The sequence below is a fragment of the Hevea brasiliensis genome, chromosome 18 (assembly GCF_030052815.1).
Source record: "Hevea brasiliensis isolate MT/VB/25A 57/8 chromosome 18, ASM3005281v1, whole genome shotgun sequence".
NCBI classification, from domain to species: domain Eukaryota; kingdom Viridiplantae; phylum Streptophyta; class Magnoliopsida; order Malpighiales; family Euphorbiaceae; genus Hevea; species Hevea brasiliensis.
Window position 1 is genome coordinate 50,429,850 of NC_079510.1, and position 22,138 is coordinate 50,451,987.

General features: G+C 35.6%; 4 protein-coding genes and 1 non-coding gene across 6 annotated transcripts; 2 read left to right on the forward strand and 3 right to left on the reverse strand.

The window, feature by feature from the left end:
• Nucleotides 1-332: 332 nt before the first annotated feature.
• LOC131175911 (anther-specific proline-rich protein APG-like) lies at nucleotides 333-2,130 on the reverse strand. Its single transcript, XM_058140607.1, has 4 exons — nucleotides 1,654-2,130; nucleotides 1,227-1,308; nucleotides 608-921; nucleotides 333-383 (listed from the first exon to the last, which is right to left on the reverse strand). Exons 1-4 carry the CDS (start codon nucleotides 2,128-2,130, stop codon nucleotides 333-335), a joined length of 924 nt encoding a protein of 307 aa, XP_057996590.1.
• Nucleotides 2,131-8,215: 6,085 nt separating this feature from the next.
• Nucleotides 8,216-8,322, forward strand: LOC131176134 (small nucleolar RNA R71). The gene has a single exon (XR_009146260.1). It is a non-coding gene; the product is annotated as a small nucleolar RNA R71 (small nucleolar RNA).
• Nucleotides 8,323-12,557: 4,235 nt separating this feature from the next.
• Nucleotides 12,558-14,310, reverse strand: LOC110654884 (zinc finger protein CONSTANS-LIKE 4). Of its 2 annotated transcripts, none has more exons than XM_021811012.2 (2): nucleotides 13,060-14,310; nucleotides 12,558-12,953 (listed from the first exon to the last, which is right to left on the reverse strand). In XM_021811012.2, exons 1-2 carry the CDS (start codon nucleotides 13,606-13,608, stop codon nucleotides 12,783-12,785), a joined length of 720 nt encoding a protein of 239 aa, XP_021666704.2. In that variant the 5' UTR covers nucleotides 13,609-14,310; the 3' UTR covers nucleotides 12,558-12,782. The 2 variants fall into 2 exon arrangements, with proteins under 2 accessions (XP_021666704.2, XP_057997100.1); XM_058141117.1 differs by having other exon boundaries at nucleotides 12,558-12,956.
• Nucleotides 14,311-14,445: 135 nt separating this feature from the next.
• LOC110654931 (calcium-binding protein KRP1-like) lies at nucleotides 14,446-15,010 on the reverse strand. The gene has a single exon (XM_021811073.2). It carries the CDS (start codon nucleotides 14,902-14,904, stop codon nucleotides 14,563-14,565), a length of 342 nt encoding a protein of 113 aa, XP_021666765.2. The 5' UTR covers nucleotides 14,905-15,010; the 3' UTR covers nucleotides 14,446-14,562.
• A 3,190-nt stretch (nucleotides 15,011-18,200) lies between these two features.
• On the forward strand, nucleotides 18,201-19,934 carry LOC131175912 (S-locus-specific glycoprotein BS29-2-like). Its single transcript, XM_058140608.1, has 6 exons — nucleotides 18,201-18,228; nucleotides 18,888-19,021; nucleotides 19,138-19,457; nucleotides 19,613-19,632; nucleotides 19,720-19,730; nucleotides 19,839-19,934. The coding sequence occupies exons 1-6, from the start codon at nucleotides 18,201-18,203 to the stop codon at nucleotides 19,932-19,934; spliced, it is 609 nt and encodes a 202-aa protein (XP_057996591.1).
• Nucleotides 19,935-22,138: the final 2,204 nt, after the last annotated feature.

Consider the following 22,138-nt stretch of genomic DNA (forward strand, 5'->3'; position numbering starts at 1 on the left):
TTGTGGCTCAAAGAAAGTTTGTGCAACTCATCAATGTCAACAAAATTAGGATTGAAGAAAAGATAAAGTGCTAAAATAATGGTCAAGAAAATGAAATAGTGTAAAGAAATAAAATGTAACAGTTAAATCAAAAATTAAACTAAGAAACATTCACAGAGTATTTATGTCCATATCAGAAGATAAAATGAAATAAAGTAAACTAAGGGAAAGAAGTGCAGAGATAATAATAAAAACTAAGTACCGAAATATTACAACCATGACCAAAGTTTGAAAATTAAAATAAACAGATTACAAAATAAACCTAAAACAGAAATTAAAACTGCTGCTACTGATCAAGTTCTGCTATCAAGCCTTTGTTCTTTGCATCGAGTGCTGCTGAGGTTCTGATAAGTTCAATATGATCCGAAGCTTCAGAAGCAGTTTCCAAGTTTTCTGTTAAGTCTTTCATTTCTTGAAACATGGCTTGGCCCCAATGATATAAATTGTTGTAGGATTGGGCCAGTTTGTTGTAAAGCTCCAGCATTTGAAGTTGATGTTGCTTCTGTTTCTTTTTAAGAGATAAAAATCTCTTTTTAAGTTTCTTTTCTAGCTTCTTCTTTTGGTTAACCTGCTCTTGACCCATGGCTTCAATTTTGATTTCTAAGTTTTTCAAGGAAGCAAGAATTTCTGTGGTATCAGGTGAGGGAGCAGATGGTTGGACAGTGAAATTTGTTATCCTGGATTCCAAGGATTTTAAGATGGATAACATGTCTGCTGAGAAGTGTGGGGTAGAGGTTGGTTGTGGTTCTGCAGTTGCAAAAGTGGTGGGGTTTTGATGATGGGGTGTCGAGTCTTTGTACAGAGCATATGTGTGGCCTATTTTCTCACAAACATCCATATGCAAAGCAACATGGTCTTTGTCTATGTATGATTCCCCAGAAACTGGCAGCAATTTATATAGACTAGCATCAAAGCTAAATGATTTTGCTATGGCAGTTATATACCCCCCAAAAACAATACTACCTTTAGTATGCTTGGTGACAATTTGGTGCCAATGAGTAGCTATGAAATGGGCTGTACTTACTTGTTTTCTCTCCTTCATGCACCACAATAGAAACAAATCCCGGCACCCACAATCACATTCTTGTGTCCCCTTCCTAAAACAGTGTAAGTAATGAACCTATGGAGGTATTTCAATACATGGTCAACTATCCTAGAGGCTTTTGCAGTCCTCTGTCTATAATAACCTCCAAATGGTGCAATATCTTTCCAGAATTGAACAGGGTCATAAGCGGTTTCTTGCCACTCAATGTTTTTATACCCCGAATCCTGAAAACCAAAAATAGCATTCAAAGCACCTATGTCTAACTCCCTATCAATTCCAGCACATCGAAAATATATCATATCTTTATGTTCAGGCACTGTTGGTTTGAAACTCAACTTTAGGGAACTCAAAAATTCGAGGGTTAGATCCTTGTACACTGGTTCCCTAATTTTAGCAAAATCAACCCAGCTAATAACATCCAAATAGGCAAATACAGAATCATAAATGCCTAATTCTTTCAAAATCTGCTCATCCATATACTTGTTTGCCAAAATATTTTTAGAAAGTAATTTCTCATATGCCTTTTTCATATCCATATCCCTAAAAGCCCAAGGTAATGGAGAAATTACCTCCTCTATAGTATCTGCAGATGACGCAGGTGCTGGAGAATGTAAGGGAGACTGGGTTACTGGTGTTTGGACCGCTGGTGCTGGGGTTTGCGAGGAAGACCTAGTCCTTTTGCTAACTGGTTCAGAGGACTGAGGTGGTGAGTTTAAGTCGAAAGGGATAGAGGGTACTCGTTTCCTTTTTCCGACAGGGGTTTCTTTAAGTCTACCTGCGGCCCTTTTTGTTTTCCCTTTTGTTTTTGTTTGGGTAGGCGCAGGTTCTGGGGAATGGGTGTCAGGAATTTGTGTTTCATTTTGTGGCTCGGATTGCGGCGAGAGGGGAGTCGGCGGAATGAGAGGTGGTATTTGGCTTGGAGGCGGGGGCGGTGACTGAGGTGGTGGTGATTGTGGTAATGGCGGCGTTTGTGGTGGTGGGGACTGAGGTAATGGCGGACTGGGGCTGGGGTTAGGGTTTATGGGTAATGAAGATGGAGTACCCATTTTAGATTTGACAGAATGTCGAAGTACTCTGAGTTTGGGTTTGTGAGAGGACCACATTTTGGTTCTTACCATTTTAATGAAAAGGATGAAACCTTTCGGCTTCCTGTAAAAATTTTGCCGGAAAAAATGGCGTGAGGAAGGAAGTCGACGAGGTTTATCGGGAGTGTTGGCGAGGTTTTTGGAAAATTGGCGGAAATGCTGGGCCTTTTAAAATGTGGGGTAGACATGTGGTATTTTGGGCCATGCTTAGGGTTAGGCATAAGGTTCGTGAAGTTGCTTAAGACTTTGCTTGACAAGCAATGTCATCGACAAGTTTCGGAGTTTTGGGCAAAATTGTGGTTTTGCTTACCAAAATCAGTCCAAAAGTTATGGAATGCCATTGTAACCCTCAGCAGTTACCAAATACACACAAACACCATAAAATTTAGGGATTTCAGTTCATCTCTCTCATAACTTACTAAGCATAGCACATGTTCATTTAGCTTTTGCAATCATTGTTCATTTTAGGCACCAATTGTGACTATCATTTTTGCACATTTAAATGAAATGGTCTCCTTTCTAAACTTACACCAAAAGCATATTTTCAGCAGCATTTCAGACAAGTTTCAATCAACCAAGAATTGCAGAAAAAATGTAGAAATTGACCTTTTTAGCAGCATGAACAGTAGCATGAACAGTAGCAAAAATCTGCAGATTGCAGAAATTAGCAGTAATTCCAACAAAAGCATGCAAATTCCTATCAGACTACAAAATTATATATACACTAAAAGGTGAAACTTAACAAACATTATTTTTGCACTTCAATAAAGCTCACATCAGTCCTAAATATCAAAATTGATCCTCATCCAAGTTGTATTTCACAGAATTTACACAAGACACAAAATCAAACATATGCTATCAAGTAGATTGCAATATCAGCAATTTAGCACAAGTTTAAAGGTGTTACTGTTCACAGGTACTGCATAAAGTGCAGAATGTTGCTTATACATGCTTCCCTTTAATTCTTTGCTTTTGCAACAAGTGTAAACTTGCCCAATCTTCATGAATGACCTACAAAAGATAAGCAAATGTCACTTTTGAGTTTAATGAGGGTGAAAACTGAAATGAAAATGAAATGGAAAATTAATGAACTATAAAAGGATACGCTTGGGTTGCCTCCCAAGAAGCGCTTGTTTAAGGTCTTAAGCTTGACCTTCCACTCCAATTCTCCTAAGTATCCCTGACTGGAGAACCAAGCCATGAAACCTCTACAAATTTTTGCGTGGGTTCTCCAACAATATAATGTTTTAATCTCTGCCCATTAACTTTGAAAGTCCCTGAGGTCTCATTGCTTATCTCAACAGCTCCATAGGGGTATACTTTTATAACAGTGTAGGGCCCTGACCATCTTGACTTCAATTTTCCTGGAAATAACCTCAACCTAGAGTTGTATAGAAGAACAACATCACCTTCTTGAAATTCTTTCCTCCTAATATGCTTATCATGCCATCTCTTAGTTCTTTCCTTGTAAAGCTTGGCATTTTCATAAGCATCCAATCTAAGCTCCTCAAGTTCATTTAGTTGCAGCATTCTTTTTTCTCCTGCAGTTTTTAAGTCAAAGTTCAGTGTCCTTATGGCCCAATATGCTCTATGCTCCAACTCCAAAGGTAAATGACAAGCCTTCCCATAAACCAATCTAAATGGGGTATTTAAGATAGGGGTTTTAAAGGCTGTTCTATAGGCCCAAAGAGCATCATCTAACTTTAGTGACCAATCTTTCCTCGAACAATTCACTGTTTTCTCAAGAATTCTTTTCAGCTCTCTATTGGAAATCTCCACTTGATCACTAGTTTGTGGATGGTAGGGTGTTGCAACCTTATGCTTCACACCATATTTTTGCAATAATCTTTCAAATTGATGGTTGCAAAAATGAGAACCTCCATCACTTATAATGGCACGTGGAGTTCCAAATCTTGTAAAAATGAACTTTTTAAGGAATTTAATCGCAACTCTTACATCATTAGTTGGAGATGGTATAGCTTCAACCCATTTGCTCACATAATCTACTCCAACTAAAATGTATTTGTGTCCCAAGGATGATGGAAAGGGTCCCATGAAATCAATGCCCCATACATCAAATAATTCCACTTCCAATATATTTTGGAGGGGCATTTCATCTCTCTTTGAGATATTACCCATCCTTTGACACCTATCACATGCATTTACAAACTTCCTCACATCTTTAAACATGTGTGGCCAAAGAACCTGCTTGAAGAACTTTTTCTGCAGTTTTTGTCACACTCATATGACCCCCATAAAGTGAAGAATGGCAATCTTTGATAACATTCCCTATCTCCTCATCAGCTAAACATCTTCTAATCAGCCCATCTCTACATTTCTTGAACAAAAATGGTTCTTCCCAATCATAATCCTTCACATCAAAGAGAAATTTCTTCTTTTCTTTGCCATGTTAAATCAGGTGGAAGGATTCCACACACTAGATAGTTCACAAAATCTGCATACCAAGGGGTTTTTGTATTCATGACTACTAACAATTGCTCATCAGGAAAATAGTCATCTATTGGGGGCTCTTTTCCCAGATTGTCTCCTTGTTCTTGCCTCAATCTAGACAGATGATCCGCTACCACATTTTCTACTCCTTTCTTATCTTTAATTTCCAAGTCAAACTCTTGAAGGAGTAACACCCACCTTATCAATCTAGGTTTAGCATATTTTTTCTGAAGGAGATACTTGATAGCTGCATGATGTGTGTACACTATTACCTTTGACCCCACAAGATAGGACCTGAATTTGTCTCATCAAATACTATTGCCAAAAACTCTTTCTCTGTAGTAGAGTAATTTATTTGAGCATCATCTAAGGTCCTACTTGCATAGTATATTGCATACACCTTCTTATCTTTCCTTTGTCCCAAAACAGCCCCAATGGCATAATCACTAGCATCGCACATTAACTCAAAAGGTAATGACCAATCGGGTGGCTGCATAATAGGAGCAGATATCAAAGCTTCCTTTATCCTGCAAAAAGCATTCATACAATTAGTATCAAAATTAAATTCCACATCTTTACTCAATAAATTGGTAAGAGGTTTAGAAATCTTAGAGAAATCCTTGATGAATCTCCTATAAAATCCAGCATGCCCCAAGAAACTCCTCACTCCCTTCACAGATGTTGGGGGTGGCATTTTCTCAATAACTTCTACCTTTGATTTATCCACCTCAATACCCCTGTTTGACACAAGATGTCCCAAAACAATTCCTTCTTGTACCATAAAGTGGCACTTTTCCCAATTCAAAACTAAATTGAACTCTTCACATCTCTGCAAAACCTTAGACAAGTTAGATAAGCATTCATCAAAAGATTTACCATACACAGAAAAATCATCCATGAACACTTCCATAATATCCTCAATCATGTCAGAAAATATGGACATCATACATCGTTGAAATGTAGCAGGGGCATTACATAGTCCAAATGGCATCCTTCGATATGCAAAGGTACCATAAGGACATGTGAAGGTAGTTTTATCCTGATCATCTGGGTGAATAGGGATCTGAAAGAACCCTGAATAGCCATCCAAATAGCAAAAATAAGAATGATGAGCTAGTCTCTCAAGCATTTGATCTATAAATGGTAATGGAAAATGGTCCTTTCTAGTTGCCTTATTCAATTTCCTATAATCTATACACATTCTCCATCGATTCTGATTCTTGTAGGTATTAGTTCATCATTTTCATTTTTAACTCTTTGTGATGCCCCCTTTCTTAGGTACAACATGAATGGACTTACCCAATTCTTTGTCGAAAGCAGGGTAAATAATACCTGCATCAAGCAATTTCAAGATCTCCTTTTTCACAACCTCTTTCATGTTTGGATTCAATCTCCTTTGTGATTCTCGAGAGGCTTTATGGTCATTTTCCAACAAAATTCTATGCATGCACACAGAAGGATGTATTCCTTTAATATCATCAATGGTATAACCAATTATCCTTCTATGCTTCCTAAGAACTCTCAATAATTTTTCAACCTCACAATCAGTCAATTTAGCACTAACAATCACAGGATATGTAGAATATTGCCCTAGAAAAGCATACCTGAGATTTGTTGGAAGAGGTTTCAACTCTACCTTAGGTGCTTCACCTTTTTCAAACTTTGATGATGAAGTCGTTTCTCGCTTCAAGTTCCCAATCTTTTCAATATCAGCCATAGGCAATGGTGGATTTCCTTCCAAAATTGTAGCATATTCTGCAGCTTCCTCAATCTCATCCCCTTTTTTGATGTTATGAACCAAACAAGCTTCTAAGGGATCTTTAGGATGTTGCTTTTTAAGCACTTCTCTAACCTCTTCATCTATCACATCAACTCTCAAGCATGAGTTTGAATCATCTTTCTTTTTCATTGCTTGAAACAAATTAAATTCAACTTTCTCTTCCCCAACTTCTAATGTAAGCCTCCCATTTTTTACATCAATCACAACTCCAGCAGTAGCAAGGAAAGGTCTACCAAGAATAATAGGAATGTGTACATCCTCCTCCATCTCCAATACCACAAAATCCACTGGTATGAAAAATTTCCCAACTTTCAGAGGAACATTCTCAACTATCCCAATTGGAAATTTAATAGATCTATCTGCTAACTGCAGTGATATGGTAGTAGGCTTCATTTCTCCAATCTTCATTTTCTCATAGATAGACAATGGCATCAGACTAACACTGGCTCCAAGATCGCATAAAGCCTTATCTATCTTGATATCCCCAATGTGACATGGTATGGAGAAACTCCGGGATCTTTCGTTTGGGTGGAAGCTTATTTTGCAAAATGGCACTGCTTTCTTCCGTGAGAGCTACAGTCTCAAATTCCTCAAATTTCTTCTTGTTAGATAAAATCTCCTTCAAAAATTTGGCATATGAAGGCATTTGTGCTAAGGCGTCAGTGAAAGGAATAGTCACATGCAAAGACTTCAATACCTCCAAAAACTTCCCAAATTGTTTATCCAATTTTGCTTTCTGAAACCTTTGTGGGAATGGTAAAGGTGGCATGTAGGCTTTAGGTGCAACATATTTGGGCTCCTCTTCTTTGCTCTCCCTCTCCTTACTTCCTTTTTCTTCCATTGAATTTTCTTTCTCAGCTTCAATTCTAACTTCAACTTCAGTTTGTTCATCTCCTTCTCTGCTTTTCTTTTCTTCAACTTTCTCTTCAATATTTTTATCCCCATTCTCCAATATTTTTCCACTTCTCAATGTAATAGCCTTGCAATGCTCCCTTGAATTTTCTGGTTGGCTAGGAAGCTTCCCAAATGCTTTGTTACTTGAAGAGCTAGCTTGTTGAGCTATTTGATTCTCTAACATCTTGTTGTGTGTTGCCATTTGATCCACTTTAGATGCTAATTGAGAAATCATTTCTTGTTGACTTTGATGGCTCACAAGTAGAGTTTCAATCATAGATTCCAATCTAGTTGTCTTGTCTAGTTGTGCTTGTTGTGGTAGAGGTGGAGCAGGTGCATTTTGAGGTTTAGAAATTCCAGGAGGAGGCCCTCTATTCTGCTGAAAATTCTGATGTTGTTGATATCCAGAAGGTTGCTGAAAATTCTGATTTTGCCCTTGTCTACCTCCCCAAGAGAAATTTGGGTGGTATCTACATGCATTATCATAAGTTGCATAAAAAGGTGTACCAAATGATCTTTGATTGAAGTTCACCAAATAATCCACTTGCTCACTATAAAAATCTGTATAAAGTGCAGAAAAATCTGCTGCACAATTGACATTTGCGACTCAATTTCTAGTGTATTACCGGAACCTCCTTTGAAGAATCTACTTTCATACTTAACTTGTCCATCTTCTTTGTCAAAGCATCAAACTTAGCATTAATCATATTCATGGCATCAAGCTCGAACATACCAGCTGGTTTCTTGATCTCATTCCTCTCACAACTCCATTGGTAGTTGTTATAAGCAATTTTATCAAGAGCAGAAAAAGCTTCATCTTCAGATTTCTCCATAAGGTCACCTCCAGAAGATGCATCAATTGTACTCATAATAGCTGGTGAAACTCCATTATAAAAGTGTTGAACAAGCATCCACTTAGGAATCCCATGATGTGGACATCTCCTTTGCAAATCCTTGTACCTCTCCCATGCTTCATACAAGCTCTCATCATCTCTAGGTTTAAAAGAAGTCAGCTCATTTCTCAGCTTAGCTGTCTTGCTTGGTGGAAAATATTGAGCCAAAAATGCTTGAGAAAGTTCATCCCATGTTGTGATAAAACCCGGTGGCAAAGAATGTAACCACTCTCTAGCTCGGTCCTTCAGAGAAAAAGGAAATAATCTGAGTCGAATTGCATCATCAGAAACTCCATTTATCTTCAACATATCACTGATCTCAAGAAAGTGTGCCAGATGCACATGTGGACTTTCACTTGGATTTCCTCCAAATTGTGCTTGTTGTACCATTTGACAAAGTGCAGGCTTCAATTCAAAATTATTAGCTTCTACCCTTGGTCTTGTGATACTTGGCATGAAATCTCCAATGTTAGGATAGGCATGATCCTTCACAGAGCGGTTGTTATTGTTGTTGTTATTGTTGTCAGCCATTTCTTCTTGTACTTGCTCTTGCTCTTGTGCTCTTTCTTGTTGTTGTTGAGCTTTAATTTCAGCTTTTCTCCTTTTAGATTCTGCTCTTAAAGCCTTTGCTGTCTTCTCTATTTCTGGGTCAAAGAATAAATTGATTTCTTCACTTTTTGTCCTTCTCATAAAATAAAACACCTGAAAAACAAAAATAAACAAATTCTCAAAGTAAAATGGTAAAAAGAAAATAAAATAAAATGCCCAAATTAACCAAACAAACAATCGTTTAATATCAAGCAAAAATCAAATCCCCGGCAACGGCGCCAAAAACTTGTTGGCGACTTATCCGCAAGTATACGGGTCGTCTCAAGTAATAAAGTGATGAATCAAGTATCGTTCCCACGAGGATTTGCTGTTTGATTACTAAACTATGAATGAAGCGATTATTTGGGCTAATGATTAATGAATAAATGGTAAATGTAAATGAGCAAGGTAAATTGATTAATCTAATTGAAATGGGTAAAGAGCAAACAAATAAATTCTAATTCTAGCTCGCAATTAAACTAAAATTAACAATGGGTAATTTAAACGAAAGTCTAATTATGGTAAAAGTGATTCCAGAGTTGGGGGTTTATGCATAAATTAATTGGGATTTGTCTTGGGCATTCCAATTTTTAGGGAAAAATAGAGTTTGAAGGAAATTGATTCTAAATTCCTTTGATATCTTTTTCAAGCAAATCAAAGTGTATTCTAAAATAACCAAACCTACTTTCGTATGTATTTGATTACTTTAAAACCCATTAAGTTTTGTAACCAATAATTAATTCCTCTTAAAGTCCTAGTTTATTTCTAAATCTAGGTGATTTTAAGTTCCAATCCTTGATTAACTATCAATGACCTTCACCTTTCGGTCCTTCAATCAAAGATTAACACAATACCCAATGGGTACCAACATTAGGCAAGTAAATCAAGCACACAAGGAAGGAATCAAAACTCATATTCATATAAAATAAGGAAATACCCAATCCAAATCCACAAATTAATCTAAAACATATTTCCCAACTCTGAAATCTAAAGAAATTACTCACTCATGATGGTATTTACAAGAAATATAGATGGAAGAATAAAGAAAAACATGATAAAAGGACTGAAATAGGAAAACCCAGGTGGAAGAACCAAGGTCTCTGGTTTCTGAGCTCAAGACTCGTGCAGCAGCTCCTCCTCCAAGAGAAAATGGCGCCTCCTCTCCCCTTTCTATTAAATTTTCTTTCCTTTTTTTGTTTTTCTCCCCCTCCCTCTTGTGGCAAAAATAAGGAAATGATGAATTTATATCGTCCCTAAAAGTTACCCTAAAAGTAAATAAAAGACAAGGAGTGGATAGGAAATGAGGTGTAAAATTATCCAAGTCGTGACACTTTCACGTTACGGGCATTACGCTTAGTGTTCGGCTTAAGCCTAAGCGGCTTCTTAGCAAATTTATCCTCTGGGCCTTTATGCGCTTAAGGTTAAGCGGACCTTCACAAATCTCGGCGGACTTATAGTAAAATGGACTTTTCTGCTCATGCTTGACTTGTCTTTGCACCTTAAGCATTGCCGCTTTACCACGAGCATGACCTTAAGCAAGGTCTCAAGCAAATTTATTTGGTTTGCTCTTTCAAGGCTTGATTTCTTCAACTTTCCTCTATGGTTAAAGGATTCCAAATTTCTTCAAATCACTTCCTAATGCACTCATTGATCCTTGATTTGCCACAAAATCCTATCAAAAACAACAAAATTACAAAAATCAAATATAAAGTATTTAAATTCAACAAATAGGCTAAAATAAAGCTAAAAACATAAAATATACTAAAATATAAGTGCAAAATGAATGCAAAACTACCCTAAAATGTCTATATGAAATGAGTGTAACAATGTATATTTGCACCATTTAGAAAAACTGATTAATCTAATGTCATGATAAATTGCAATTTGTATTTATTTTAATAAATAATATCAAAGAAGTGAATAAAACTAATTTATTGGTAAAACATGTTATGTTAGAGCCAAAGGATGTTAAAAGAACCTATTTTAAGTATCAGATAAAAAGATTGAGACAGCGAAATGGAATAAGCTTGCATAACTTTGGTGATATATACCACAATAGCCCTATGCCAATCCAATTCAATTCTAGAAAAAAGAAAGGATTTCATATCTCTATTTCCTTTCCTGTTCAAAGAATTCCTAAGAAGCGGCCGTCATTTCAAGCTTCCAAGGCCAGTTACATGGTGAAGAATAATTCCCTTCTTCTGCTTGGCTGCTGTTTGACACAAAAGATATCAAAAATCAGAATCTACTACAATATTAATAAAAAATATCTCGCACAAGCTACAATTTTCCTCCACAAACAGGCAATTACTTCCCCTTTTTCTTGATTCCATCTTTCTGTTTCTTTAAATAATGATGGCTATAATTATTTGGTTTGTATAGGAAACTGATATAATCTACTCAAAATTGAGTTTAAAAAGTCAGTAAAAAATAGTATGACAATCAAAAAGTTAAAAAAATAAATCAAAAGGACAATCTGATCAAGAAGTCTTTAACATATAATTAATGATAAAAAGCTCGACATGACTAGGAGGAGCATTACAAAGCTCAGCTAGGCCCAGCCATAATCAGGACGGGCTTCAAATAGCTTAGCCATACCTAGACCAAGCATAAAACATGTATAAAGACATTAGAGCAAAAGTGGGGCTGAACGTTCACCCAACTAACGAGAGCAACATTCAATCAAGCACTAAGATAGAACATTGACCCTGAAAGCAGGATTACAAGCGAGAATCTCAAAATAAGAGCTGAATACACTGAGATTCTTGCTATAAATTTCAATTGCTTTTTAATTTTCAATCTATAAATATTAAGAAAGAAGTTGAAAGCAGATATGTTTTTCTACATTACTGAAATTCTGTTAAAAATTTTACTTTATGGTACAACTCAACTCAACTCAACTAAATTTTTATCCTAAAAATTTAGAATCAGCTATATAAATTATCTTTCTTTACTTTAAATGATTTTAGGTTAAATTCTTAGAAATATGTAATGTTAAAAACTCATTTTTCATACTCTCAAAAAATTCATTTCTAATTTAAATATCAAAGTGATTAATTATTAAGCCACCGACTTTATATATATATATATAGCAAGTTAACTTGATATCAAGACTAATAAAGAAAAAACTTACAGCAACATCAAAAACAATTATGTATAATCAACTTGCAAATCTACAATTAAAATACTAGTTCATGGCTCATGGTAGGCACGTGGAGGTGTTGGTAGGTTAATTAATTACTGTGAAATTGTAATTGTAATCGTGTATTTTTCTATTTTTAATTAGTTTTCTTATGGCCTCTTCAGCCCAGATTCAACCTGCCTATATAAAGCCTCCTAAATTTGATGTTATGGTCAGCAATATCAGTATGCTTAAGCTTAGTTGAAGATTGCAATTCCAAGATACTCATTACAAGTTTATGTTACATTTAATATAAATTTGATATTATACCAGGATGAGATTAATAATTTTTAGATTAATTATTTATAATAAAATTTATATAAAATTAATTAAATTATATAAAATAAATATATAAATATAATGTAAATATTTAATTTAAGAATCATTGATTCGTTTTCACATAAGATCTAACTTATGATAATCATATTGTAACCATAAATTCTGCATTGTTATATGGAAGTATTTTCAGAACCCGAGATGGTGGTCTAGAAAGGTTTATCTGTTTAATTAAGATTCGATTTTCTCCAACCAACACCTGGAATTTCCATACACATTTAAAGAAAAATCAACTCATAATTGAAATTTTATGCACCTAATGATATGCAAAAGAACTATGCATTGCAACAAAAAGGCAAATCAATACCTGTGATTAACAAGTGTTTTCCAAGCGAGTTAATGGTTATAGGGAGGCTGGCTAGTGCAGATCAATCTCAGATTAGAGTTACAATGGCTCTGATCAATTAGAGAAAATTACATGCCTATAAGTGTTTAGTAAAAATATCATTAGCATTTTCAGATGCTTGTTTCAGTTTGCAGATTTCAAACTTCATGGTGTCTTCGGGAACTTTAGGTTTCTGCAATCCCTTGTGAGATATTCTCTCTTGTTTGTTGTCTGGTCCTTCAATGGCTCCAGGGTTGAAGAAACCTGAAAGGCTAATTCATTTGACATACACGCATTTAGATTATCTTGGGATAACAGGCATCCCAGACGATGATCCTGCTTCAAAACATAAAATTTCTTGGATTAAGATGAAAAGATAAAAACTTTTAAATCTCAAGATTTCACAGGACCCAAAAAGCTCATATATGTAGACTTTACTTACCTGTGAAGCTTGTTCGGCAGTGGTTTCTCTCATCCGCTTCAAAGAAAATGCAGTAATTCTTGATTGAGAACAACCTTCGTTGCTATTACACATCATACTGGAGCATTCTTGATTACTATTAGAAGAAGAACTCGAAGCCGGCGGTGAAGGCGCTGTAGAAGACCATGGAACCACTTGATTTTCTTCTTCTTCTTCGTCTTCATCGCCACCATCACCATTTTCATCATCTTCACTGTCATCTTCTCTGTTAACATCATCGTCGTCGTCGTCATCACCATCACTACTTTGTTCACCTCCATTGCCACTTTCCTCCCTGCAAGTCGAATTGTTCACACAGTTCTCGCAAACAGAAACAGTAAGGCTGAGCTTGGGTCCCGAGGCGGTCCAGGGAGTGAAGGATTGACAGAGGTGGCAAAGAAGGGTTCTTGAATGTTTAGCAACAAGAAAATTTGCACAATGAACCTTGGCATCACAATCCCAGCAAAGGTTCGCTTGATCTGATTCACAGTACATTTTTGCTAAAGAGTCACAGATCTCACACTTTTTCATTTTTTTTTCCACGGTTTCCAATTAGGAGAAAAACTGATACAAGGTTGAGTGTTTTAGAGTGTTCTGCTTTTATGTCTCTGTTTTTAGTCAGTCATGTGCTTGGAAAAAAAAAATCATGGGACAGGTAAATAATACCTCTTTAATCACTAAACTAAGTTAAACTAAGATTGAATGGATGAAAATCTTTTGCACCTAATTCCTAAATTACGATAACCTGTAATCAAGAGCTATCATGGTAGTCTTTGAAATTTAATCTAAATTGAGGAGGAAGGCATTGAAATACTTATGGAAAAGATCAATTGATGTTAGAAAGTGAGAAAAACAGAGGTTCATTTAAAGAAAGCAATAACTTTTTTTATTTAATTATTTATTTTTTGTGGATAGGGAACAAGATGGGATGGGAATTAGGTTAGCAATTGGACACATGTGCCCACAAAGGTCTCAGAAAATAAAAATTGCTAATTTAGAGATCGAAGTGATACACTTCATTTTAGGTCCAACACTGGACCTAATATCAAGTGCCTTCTTATCTTGTATTATCTTTGCTGCTTTTGAATGCACCAACTCAATCCTGTCCTGCAAGACAGGCTTGTTTTCTGGTAAGGGGCTTGTTTTCTGCTAAGGGTTAGGCTAAGGAGGGCACCTTCCCATTAAAGGTTAGTCTAAACTTAGAGATAACAGCAGCCAAACCCAAATTATTTTTTAGCTTTTTTCTTTTAATTATCTCCTCCTAATGTATTTCATGAATAGATTCTTTGGACTTCTAAGCCGAGCTCGCTTACCCTGGGCCTCTATAGACAGGCCAGGCCCATAAGGACATGGATGGGAAGAAAGAAATAAACATGGAATTAACATCTGATCATTTCTAATAAACTGGAAATTATAAATAGATTGAGTGGGGAAAAAGAAAGAAAAGATTGCCCCAAAAACAAGAAACATTAATAATGTAAAAGCCTACATTTCACTAACAAGAGCTTCTACAAGCCATTTTCTTGAACTCCTCATCAAACCAGGACTCAACCTGAACATAAGAGTACAAAACTCCATCTCATTCAAAACTCCATCTCCGTCCAAATCACCTTCTCTCAACATACACATTACTTCATCATCGCTCATATCTTGCAACCCAAGCTGGTTGGCATTCCTCTTCAAGCTCTCGAAAGTGATCACACCTTCCTCCCCATCCATCAACAAACGAAACCCATTACACAGCTCTTTCATAAATCCATCGGCACCCAACTTCTCCAACATGGCTGGAAAGAAATCTTCAAAGACAACCCCATTTCGCGATGCCATTTGAAACAAATAAATGGTGGTAATAATAACAAGGATTCAAAGCTTGCAATTTGAAAATGTTGAGCAGGGAAAGGTGCATATATATAGGTTTGAAAGAGAATAGCGACTGTCTTAATGACAACCAATATACAGGTAAGAGAAGGAAGGTTGGTTATTGCCGGCTTTTTGCTGCGCATGATTCGCGTCCGTTTCTGTTGTGTAAGAGAATTCTCCTTTCGGTCCTTCCTCGAAGTTGCATGGGAAGGAACCTGTTTGGTTATAAGGTAGGCATCCACTTTCTTATGAGAGTTGAATTTGATTAGGATATCAAATTGCAAAACTGCCACACTCAATCAATATAATCATTAATATATATATATATAGATTTATTTATTTATTTTAAATTATTAAATAAATTTATAATATTTTTAATATAATCGAATCTAAATAAAAAAAATTCTTATTAATTGCATTAATTATTTTTTATAATAAAAAAATAATAATGAACAGTGTCTTTGACCCTAAAGGTACTGTGTGCACATTGGCCGACCCTAAAGAGTTTTGGTTACACATGGGAAAGTTGTGGGCAAGTATGAAACGTTAGACAATGCAATTTCAAGCAATCTATAAGCATCTCTTCCAAGCTATTATATTGATGCAGGCCAATGTGTCCCATATATGTGACTTTATATTATGAGAGTAGGAAATTGCTTTCAACTTTCATTAAGAAAGAGAGGATCCCATAAAGGGAATTTTATCTTATTGGCATTTTATTAATTGTTATCCCTGTCATAACTTGTAAGAATAAGCAACGTACCCGTCGCCAGGTTTTGAAAATTTAGAAATTTTCCATTTAAAATTTGAATGAATTTCCACCTAATTACTTTCCAAGTTTCTCTGGACTTTCCTTGAAAATGACCCAAATATTGCATGAAAGCAGAGATATGGCTAAGTTTCGTACTCTTTAGGCTTGAACATTTGTAATATGATTCCAAATTCCTATGATATTTCTGAATGTTCCAAAAATTGAGAGACAAAGTCACTTGTCTATAGGAGCTCTATCATGACAGGATTCCAAAATGGCCATTGTTTCTGTGAAGATGGGTTCGAGCAAGTGTCAGGGTTAGGGTGACGACGAGTCCAAAAAGCCCGTTGCTTCGATGAAGATGGGTTTAATAGCTCCTTTACAAAAGGATACAAGATTACAAATTTGCAAGAACCTGCCGTTTGGGATTGCCTCCAACCAATATTACTCCACTTGTGTAACAAATGAATATTTCATGGACAATATTACTAAATCTAAAATTAAAAAAGAACTTGCAATGGCCAAATAATAATTGTATGTGCCTAATTTAATTTGATCTAATAATTAAAGGCAGGCTCAAATTCCAGCATTCACTCCTTCAATATCCTTAATATATATATATATATATATATATATATATATATATATATATATAACTTAGAAAACTCAAGTTCGACTCTTCCTCCTCTCTATATGTTAAAATACATGCTTTTAAAATTATAAAGTCTTGAAATTAAATATTAATTAAAATAAAATAAAATAAAATTAATAGAGCAAATGCACATATAATTTCTCACATTAATTATAATTTTCTTTATTTTCTTCTAATTTGTGGTGGAAATTTTGTGTTGGCAGTATCCTATCTCCATTTTCCGGCTCCCCACTTTTTCTTATTTACCAAATAAATAAAGGAAATTTCCTTCATTGTCAAAATTTTCTTATAGAAATAAATACCATTCTCAATTCTTGTATCTTCTGTTAAAATACTATACCATTCTCAATTCTTGTATACAACTCAACTCAACTCAACTAAGCCTTTATCCCAAAAATTTGGGGTCGGCTATATGGATTCGCTTTTTCCACTCTGAACGATTTTGGGTTAAATCCTCAGAAATGTGTAATGCTTCTAAGTCATGCTGTACTACTCTCCTCCAAGTCAATTTAGGTCTACCCCTTTTTTTCTTTCTATCCTCTAGCCTAATGTGCTCTACTTGTCTAACTGGAGCCTCCGTATGTCTACGCTTCACATGACCAAACCACCTCAATCTCCCTTCTCTCAACTTATCTTCAATTGGCACCACTCCTACCTTTTCTCTAATACTTTCATTACGGACTTTATCTAGTCTAGTATGGCCACTCATCCACCTTAACATTCTCATCTCGCAACTCTTATCTTAGATGCATACGACTCTTTCAATTGCCCAACACTCACTACCATATAGCATAGCCGGTCGTATGGCTATACGGTAAAATTTTCCTTTTAATTTATTGGGAATCTTACGATCACATAAAACTCCCGTGGCACGTCTCCACTTCAACCATCCGGCTTTAATCCTATGACTAACATCCTCCTCACATCCCCCATCTACTTGAAGGACTGAGCCTAGATATTTAAAGTGATTACTTTGGGACAGTGCCACTCCATTCAAACTAACTCCTTCCCTATCACGGTTTGGCCTTCACTGAACTTGCAATGCATGTATTCTGTCTTCGTTCTACTTAACTTAAAACCCTTTGACTCTAGAGTACTTCTCCAAAGTTCTAGCTTCCTATTGACTCCTTCTCGTGTCTCATCTATCAGAACAATATCATCCGCAAACATCATGCACCAAGGAATACTCTCTTGTATATGTTTCGTCAGTTCATCTAAAACTAATGTAAAAAGGTAAGGGCTTATGGCTGATCCTTGGTGTAATCCAATTGAGATCGGAAAATCTCTTGTGTCCCCTCCCACTGTGCGCACAATAGTAGTTGCTCCTTCATACATATCTTTCAATACTTGTATATACCTAATAGATACTCTCTTTTGTTCTAATGCATTCCATAAGACCTCTCTTGGAACACTATCATAAGCCTTCTCCAAATCAATAAAAACCATGTGTAGATCTTTCTTCCCATCTCTATATTTCTCCATCAAGCTTCTAATGAGAAAGATCGCTTCCATAGTTGAACGACCAGGCATGAAACCAAATTGATTGAGAGAGATAGAAGTATCATTACGTAGTCGATGCTCCACAACTCTCTCCCACAACTTCATAGTATGACTCATGAGTTTAATTCCCCTATAGTTTGAGTAACTCTGTATGTGGCGTATATCAATGAAAATGGCGTATATCAATGAGTTTAATTCTCCTATATCGTTCATGTTGATATATATATGGCGTATATCAATGAAAATGGATAGAGATTCCAAGCGTTATGAAAGAAATAAATAATTCGATTCTTGGAGTCATAATTATTGAAAAAATTTTACCTATCGAACAATAATATAACAATCTGGCTAGCGCGAGAAATGGTGAATTGCTTGTTTAGCGGGTGTGGTATCTGTGTTTAGCCGTCATGCCAAAAGAAGACAACATCAAACTTTAGGCCGAAGTATTAGGCGTAGACTTGTCTGGCCAACTCCCCACCCTCCACCCCTTTTCAGCTTTTGGGCTTTTATGTGATGTGATTGTCCCATTCTGCAACTTATCAATTTGATGATAATAATCCGAGTAAGTTTAGATTACGCCACGACAAAACCAGATTAATTATTACTAAATTCAGAATTATTATTTTTTATTATGCCTTAGCTCTAGTTTGTGATCATGGGAGACGTTATTAATTTATTGCCACAGCTATAGTGAAACAAACAGATACCGTTGGTTAATTACACAAATTGAGATGGCTTCGGATTTAGGTCAACACATTTACCTAAGTTTAAATAGATGGCTAATACTGCTACTTAGCCAATCAATGTGTTTTATTTTAATTGCATTATTGAAATCATTAATAAAAGACTGTTACAAGTTTCACGAACAGCACTATTATGACAATTTTTTTTTATTTCAAGAGTTTCCTTAAATTTTTTTTTTCTACCTGCATGATCTCTAAATTTTTATATCTTCAATTAATATTTTCTTTTCCAGTCAATAAACAGTAATTAATTTTTATATCTTTAAGTTTTTTTTTTTTATTCATTCTTGTTTGGATTCTGTAGCTACCATAGACACCATCAGGTCATCTCTACTCCTCAAATATCCTGAAGTTATAGTGTCCCCTAGCCTCATCTTCAAAATGGGTTTTTTAGCCCAGCTAACTCTACCAATCGCTATGCTGGAATATGGAACAATCGTATTTCTCTAATGACTATGGATAGCTAATAGACACAAGCCAAGCCACTCAAAGATTCTTCTGGGGTAGTGAAAATATCCGATGATGGAAATCTTTTAGTTTTGAATGGAAAACAGGAGGTTCTTTGGTCGACTCACATATCAAATCTTGCAGTTAATTCTTCAAGGGCATATCTTACTGATACTGGAAACTTTATCTTGCAAGGTGATGCAGCAGGCAGCATGTGGGAGAGTTTCTGGCAACCTTCTGATACAATGGTGCAGGCTATGGGACTTGATGTTAATGGAAAAAGAGGTAAGGGGCCACAGCTAACTTCATCGGAAAACCCTTCTGATCCATCAATAGGAAGTTCTTCTGTTGATTGTGATGCCAATAGAATTCCAGAATTTTTCATTTGGAATGATAGTAAACCATTGGAGAAGTACTCCATGGAAAGGTCAGAACATTATTGGATTTGGAACTCCTGATACGAGTTCTCATTGATTTAATGTTATAGGAAATGAAGATGGAAGTTATTCAACGGGTTTAAATTATATTAATGGGTATCTCTTTCACAACATTGTTTTGAGTTTTGATGGAAAACTGACACAGCAATACTGGGCTGAGGGGAAGTATGCTTGGGACTGGAATATAGTGTGATGTTTATGGCAAGTGTGGGAATTCGGAATCTGTAATCCAAAGAATTCTCCAATTTGCAGCTGTGTGCCAGGTTTTTTACCAAAAAATGCAGACGAATGGAACAGAGGAAATTGGAGTTCTAGCTGTATTAGAAGGAGCATTTTGCAGTGTTCCAGAATATTTAATGGTGATCCAATAGGCAAAGGAGATGGGTTTTGAAGCTGGAAATGATGAAACTGCCAGACTTTCGTATCTTCCACATAACAACAATGTGAATAAGATTGTTGGAATTTGATGTGATTTTTGGATAAAGATTAGATGAAAATCTTTGTGTGGAAGAAAAGAAACATAGTTATACCTAAGTATGAGCATATGTTGACTAAAACAAGCAATGTTTCTCTATAAAAGAGAAGAGCTTGCAACTGAATATGAGTGTAAAATAGAGAAAAAGTGAGCTGCTGAGAGGAGAGTTGAAAGCTACGAAAATGAAGAAGAAAAAAGAAATAAAATCACTTCTTGTTTTAAATGTAGCTGGTTTTATACATCTTGTTTTAATCTATGAGTTTATGTTTCTCTTCCTTATTTTTTTGCTGCACACATTGGCAGAATTTATGTTTCTCTTTTGTCCTCTTGAGTCTTATGTTGGGTTCTCCTCTCTATCTCCTTTGTTTTTTCAATATGGTATTAAAGCCAGATGATCTTTGAGAGCCTGTTTCAAAATCATTGTAGATATACTGATGTTTCAAACCTGCAAGTCAGAAATAAAATCTTAGACCAATGAATATTTAAACTAGAGATTCAGACCTACAAGTCTCAAAACTGCAAGAACCTCTATTTGAAGAGACCTAAACATGTTAAAAAACTGCAAGAACTTGTTGAAAGGGACCTTAGCAAGTAAAAAAAAAAATTATCGTTAAAAGGCATGAACCTTCTTTATTTTTATGAATCCTTGGTTGCTTTCAAGAAGGAGCTTATTATTTGCAAGATGGCCAACAGAAAAGAAAAAAAAATCAATCTTTGAAGTTGTTTGAAGAACTTGTAATCCAAGATGAAGATCTTCACCTCTAGCAAAAATCCCATCAAGAAGGAGTGTTGGAAGTTGATGTGATTTTTGTTGGGCTTGGGTCCATCCAATGTGGAAAACCCATTTTTGTTGAAGTCCAAATTTATTTTGGCCCATTAAGGCTACATATATATATATATATATATATATATATATATACACACACTTGTCTTCTGTTACATTAATACACACAGCCCTATTCTCATTTTTAACTGCCCAAGAACATTAGAAAGAAGGAGAGAAAACAGAGAGCTGCAAAATTTTCTAAGTTAGACAGTACACATTTTTTAGCTTTAGGAGCTTGTTTACCGTTGGATTGAGCTCAAATTCAGTCCACAAGTTCCTAACATCTGGTTTTTATTGTGAGCAATGGAGATCTTGTTTGGAGTAAGGGAGAGCATTCGGTCGGTTCGGTTCCGAACCGAACTGAATACCAAAAATAGAAAAACCAAATCGCTTAAAAATATTAACTGAACCGAACCGATCACCTAAGGAGAACCGAACCGAACCAAACCGAAAAATATCAGTTCTGTTCAGTTCGGTTGCATTAAACCGAAAAATATTAGAATTTTTATTTTTTTGGGCTGGGTTATGCATCTTGGGCTGAAAAATTATTTGGGTCATTTTACTATTTGGTTTTATCGGTTTTAACAGATAAAAAACCGAATCGAACAAAAAACTGAATATGTTTAAATTTTCAAATTGAACCGAACCGATAAAACTAAAAAACCAAACCGATTGAATCGAAATGACTAGGTTCGGTTTAATTTTTCGGTTCACACTGAAAACTGCACAGCCCTAGTTTGGAGTTTTGTTTCTTCAATTTTTGGTCACTTGAACAGTAGCTATTTTTGGGAGATTCTCAACACAGACCAGTTTCATCATTTTCAGCAATTGGAAGGCCATTTGTGATCCAATTGAGCTAAATTTTGGTGGGCATAGTGGTGACATATTGTTCTTTTATCCGGATGGTGGAGATTGTGTTTTGACAACCAAAAGGCTATTAATTTACATGGACAACTGCTGCATTTTGGTGAATTCTCTCCATAATCCTATTATCTCTTGTTAATTTGTTTGAATTGTCTTAAGAATTTTGGTTGAAAATTGTTTATGGTGGTTTGTAATTACTGTAAACTTTTGTTGTAAGATTCAACCCATTAACCCAAATTTATGAGGGCCCATGACACAAAATGATGAAAGCCCATATCATAGTACCTTTGAGAAATCTATATAATAATAATAATAAGAGGAAAGAAGCTCAAATGAGCCTAAGGGAAATTTATTCCTATTCCTTTTTGTGAGCAAAAATAAGGAGAGCACTCAACACCCCAAGTTTCATCTTCCTTCCTCTATTCACATCCTTTTTACATAATCAACCATAAACCCACTCAAGCTTTAATTAAACACCCATTTTCAAAAAAATCCCTAACTTAAAA

Excerpts from the sequence above, each read along its gene's own strand:
- LOC131175911 (XM_058140607.1), bottom strand. The coding sequence starts at position 2,130 with ATGGGTACTCCATCTTCATTACCCATAAACCCTAACCCCAGCCCCAGT. Across the intron at positions 1,309-1,653 it reads CTGCAGATACTATAGAGGAG|GATTCGGGGTATAAAAACAT; the intron begins GTAATTTCTCCA and ends TTTGGTTTTCAG. Across the intron at positions 384-607 it reads AAGCCATGGGTCAAGAGCAG|AACCTCAGCAGCACTCGATG; the intron begins GTTAACCAAAAG and ends TGAACTTATCAG.
- LOC110654884 (XM_058141117.1), bottom strand. The coding sequence starts at position 13,608 with ATGAAAAAGTGTGAGATCTGTGACTCTTTAGCAAAAATGTACTGTGAA. Across the intron at positions 12,957-13,059 it reads CTGCCGAACAAGCTTCACAG|CAGGATCATCGTCTGGGATG; the intron begins GTAAGTAAAGTC and ends TATGTTTTGAAG.
- LOC110654931 (XM_021811073.2), bottom strand. The coding sequence starts at position 14,904 with ATGGCATCGCGAAATGGGGTTGTCTTTGAAGATTTCTTTCCAGCCATG.
- LOC131175912 (XM_058140608.1), top strand. The coding sequence starts at position 18,201 with ATGGTGAATTGCTTGTTTAGCGGGTGTG. Across the intron at positions 18,229-18,887 it reads TTGCTTGTTTAGCGGGTGTG|CTACCATAGACACCATCAGG; the intron begins GTATCTGTGTTT and ends TGGATTCTGTAG. Across the intron at positions 19,458-19,612 it reads GAGAAGTACTCCATGGAAAG|CAATACTGGGCTGAGGGGAA; the intron begins GTCAGAACATTA and ends AAACTGACACAG.